Here is a 2,980-nt window from a genome sequence, read left to right as displayed (position 1 = left end):
GAATTCATCCCCGTTTAATAGGTTTTGGGGAATCTCCATCCCCGTTCTTATCGGGAGACTATTTCCCATACCCGCACCGAATTTCTGAATTTGTTTGCATAAAAAATATTTATCATACATTTTAACATTAATTTCATATTAAATTATCATTCAACACATTCAAATTAACTATAAAGTTTAACTCAACTATTCAAAATCACATCAATATGAAATTCCAAAGAAGATTAAGAAGAATTAGGAGAGGGAGGTTAACTTAGGGTTAAACATAAATATTATAATTATATATGTATTTATTTAAATATAAACATATATATTTTCTGGTCGGGTTCGGGGATGGGGACACCAATAACATCCCCTCCTCATATCCGTAGGAGATTTTTCAAGTTCGGAAATCCCCGTACCCGATATCCGTTTGGTCCCGAAATCTCTCCCATTAGGATCGGGGACCCGACTGAGACCCGTCCCCGTGGGAATTTTTGCCATCCCTAGTTTCGATAAACTGAATAGTCATGGGGGAGCTGGAAGCCCTATAAGCTTCGCAGAAACAGTGTTTTTTTTTTTTTTTTGGGTGAGTGATAATTCTCTGCAGGAAGGAAGTAGGATTAAAAATAACATTTTAACTAATCCCATTGAATTGTCTAGCAATTTTTTTATGCAAATTTTCTTAAATTTGGGGAGGAATTTATCGAAGTCCTGAAGCAGTTGGAAGGAGCGCTTGGAAACAAATTAACCTTTACTTTGAGGGTGAGAGTTTTGGGTTCCTGGACATTTCCCTTATCACATTCTACAGCTTGGTTCTATGAATTTGAGACCTGTGGAAAGTTCAGCATAGAGGCAGAGAGTCCCAAGCTGATTGCATGGGCCAAGAGGTGCATGCAGAAGGACAGTGTGTGCAAAACACTTCCTGACCATAAAAAGGTGTATGAGTCTGTTATTGGCATGAAGAAGATGTTTGGTATGGAGCAGAAGAAGAAAATAGGGTTCTAGCATATTAATTATCACACAATGTTAATTAGAGAGTCTGCAATGAAGTCATAGGCTGTTCTAGTTTTCTTTCCTTTCAGCTTCATTTTTTTTTTTCTCAATCTAATAAAATTAGGAGCTGCTTGCCAACCGGGGTCTGGAAAAGGGCCTTACTTGCAGACGAGTGTGAAAAATCTTCATGAATCTTTTGTAATGTGTGTGAAAAACCCTCTTGTTTTATTGTTTAGACTATTACTTGTTAAAATAAATAAATAGGAGCTACTTTAAACACTCGAACCCCAAAAAGAAAAACTCCCACTGGATAGAAGCCAGGTGATCAGCACCATAATCACTTTCTCTGGCAAATCGTGCAGCTCCAATCTTGAAGATATTTATCTTTCAATATAAAACTTTTATGACAAGTGGATCCTCAAGACTTCGGCTTTACCATTGATAAAACTTATTTATTAGAAGCTTTAAATTATGACTAGTACTTAGTGCTGTAGCATCAACTTTTTAAAGATCACCTAAAATGCTAGCCCACAATCACATATGACGAAAGCAGTGACAACTACTGGCACTATTGATCAAGTTTACAAATGTCAACACTACATGCCAAAGCACACGCAGACACCTCATAGTTAAAATCCAAAACGATGTCGCATCATCCTTTTGTATTATATAAACGTTACACTTAAATTGCAGTCTTAGCAGTAGAAGTCAGTGCTGCATGCCTTTCTTGCTTGATGAGTCTTTGAGTTTAGCAACAAGCTAAGCTGCTACAAGAAGAGGAAGTTTGTGTGTGTCGGAAATGGCGGATGATGAGGTTGTTGTTTTGGGATTCTGGCCAAGCATGTATGGGACGAGGGCAACGATAGCTCTGGACGAGAAGGGTGTCAAGTATGAGTACAGAGAGGAGGACTTGAGGAACAAGAGCTCACTGCTTCTGCAGATGAACCCGGTTCACAAGAAGATCCCGGTTCTCATCCACAACGGTAAACCGGTCTGTGAGTCACTCATCATTGTGCAATACATTGATGAGGTTTGGGAGGGTAAAGCTCCTTTGCTTCCCTCTGATCCTTACCAGAGAGCTCGGGCCAGGGTCTGGGCTGATTTCATTGATAAGAAGGTAATTAATGAACTTGTTTTCTGTATAATTTTCTATTTTCCCTTCTCCTTTTAAGTTGGTATCATATGTATATATTGTTTGCAATTTAATTTAATTTTATATGTGATTTGGATTTGCATGGATTTTTACCATCTTGGATATTTGTTATGTGTTTTAATATGTCACTCTCTTTTTGTGATCATACTGAAAAAAGAAAAAAAATGGACATATTTGAAATTGGTATGTTTTCACAAATCCAAATTGAAAGAAATTCAGAGCATTTTTTTTTTTAAGGGGAAGCAGATCAATTTTGAGGTTAAGCCATTTTTGAAACAGGTTAATATGCAACATATTGCTGTCTGAGACAATGAAGAACAACACCAATTTATTTTTGTATATTCCTCTTGTTTTCTTTTGGTGGAATTTTTTTATAAAAAGTGAAAACACTGAATAGTCTACAATTTTTCTTTCGGAAAATTGTAGGTACCTGATGCTAGGAAGAAACTATGGAGCACAAAAGGAGAAGAACTTGAGGAAGCCAAGAAGGAATTCATCGACATCCTTAAGCAGTTGGAAGGAGAGCTTGGAGACAAGCCTTACTTTGGGGGTGAGAGCTTTGGGTTCTTGGACATTGCTCTCATCACATCCTACAACTGGTTTTATGCATTTGAGACCCTTGGAAACTTCAGCACAGAGGCAGAGTGCCCCAAGCTGATTGAATGGGCCAAGAGGTGCATGCAGCGGGAGAGCGTTTCGAAATCTCTTGCCGACCCTAAAAAGGTGTATGAGTTTCTTCTTGGCTGGATAACTGGATAGAATAGGCTGCTAGCCAGTCCTGCAATCAAATGTTATGTTGTTGTTCTCTTCTGGTTCATTTTCCTCTCAACTTTGTTTTTCCAGTGAGAGATC

General features: G+C 38.1%; 1 protein-coding gene across 1 annotated transcript; it reads left to right on the top strand.

The window, feature by feature from the left end:
- Nucleotides 1-1,717: 1,717 nt before the first annotated feature.
- Nucleotides 1,718-2,980, top strand: LOC117612603 (probable glutathione S-transferase). The gene is made up of 2 exons (XM_034341283.1): nt 1,718-2,092; nt 2,555-2,980. Exons 1-2 carry the CDS (start codon nt 1,775-1,777, stop codon nt 2,885-2,887), a joined length of 651 nt encoding a protein of 216 aa, XP_034197174.1. The 5' UTR covers nt 1,718-1,774; the 3' UTR covers nt 2,888-2,980.

Source organism: Prunus dulcis, unplaced genomic scaffold (genome assembly GCF_902201215.1).
Source record: "Prunus dulcis unplaced genomic scaffold, ALMONDv2, whole genome shotgun sequence".
Lineage (NCBI taxonomy): Eukaryota > Viridiplantae > Streptophyta > Magnoliopsida > Rosales > Rosaceae > Prunus > Prunus dulcis.
Note: the sequence above shows the minus strand (reverse complement) of the source record. Positions and strands in the feature narration are given on the sequence as shown.

Bases quoted from the DNA above. Each gene is read 5' to 3' on its own strand.
- LOC117612603 (XM_034341283.1), top strand. From the start codon at position 1,775: ATGGCGGATGATGAGGTTGTTGTTTTGGGATTCTGGCCAAGCATGTAT. The intron at 2,093-2,554 runs GTAATTAATGAA...GGAAAATTGTAG, and splicing joins CTGATTTCATTGATAAGAAG to GTACCTGATGCTAGGAAGAA.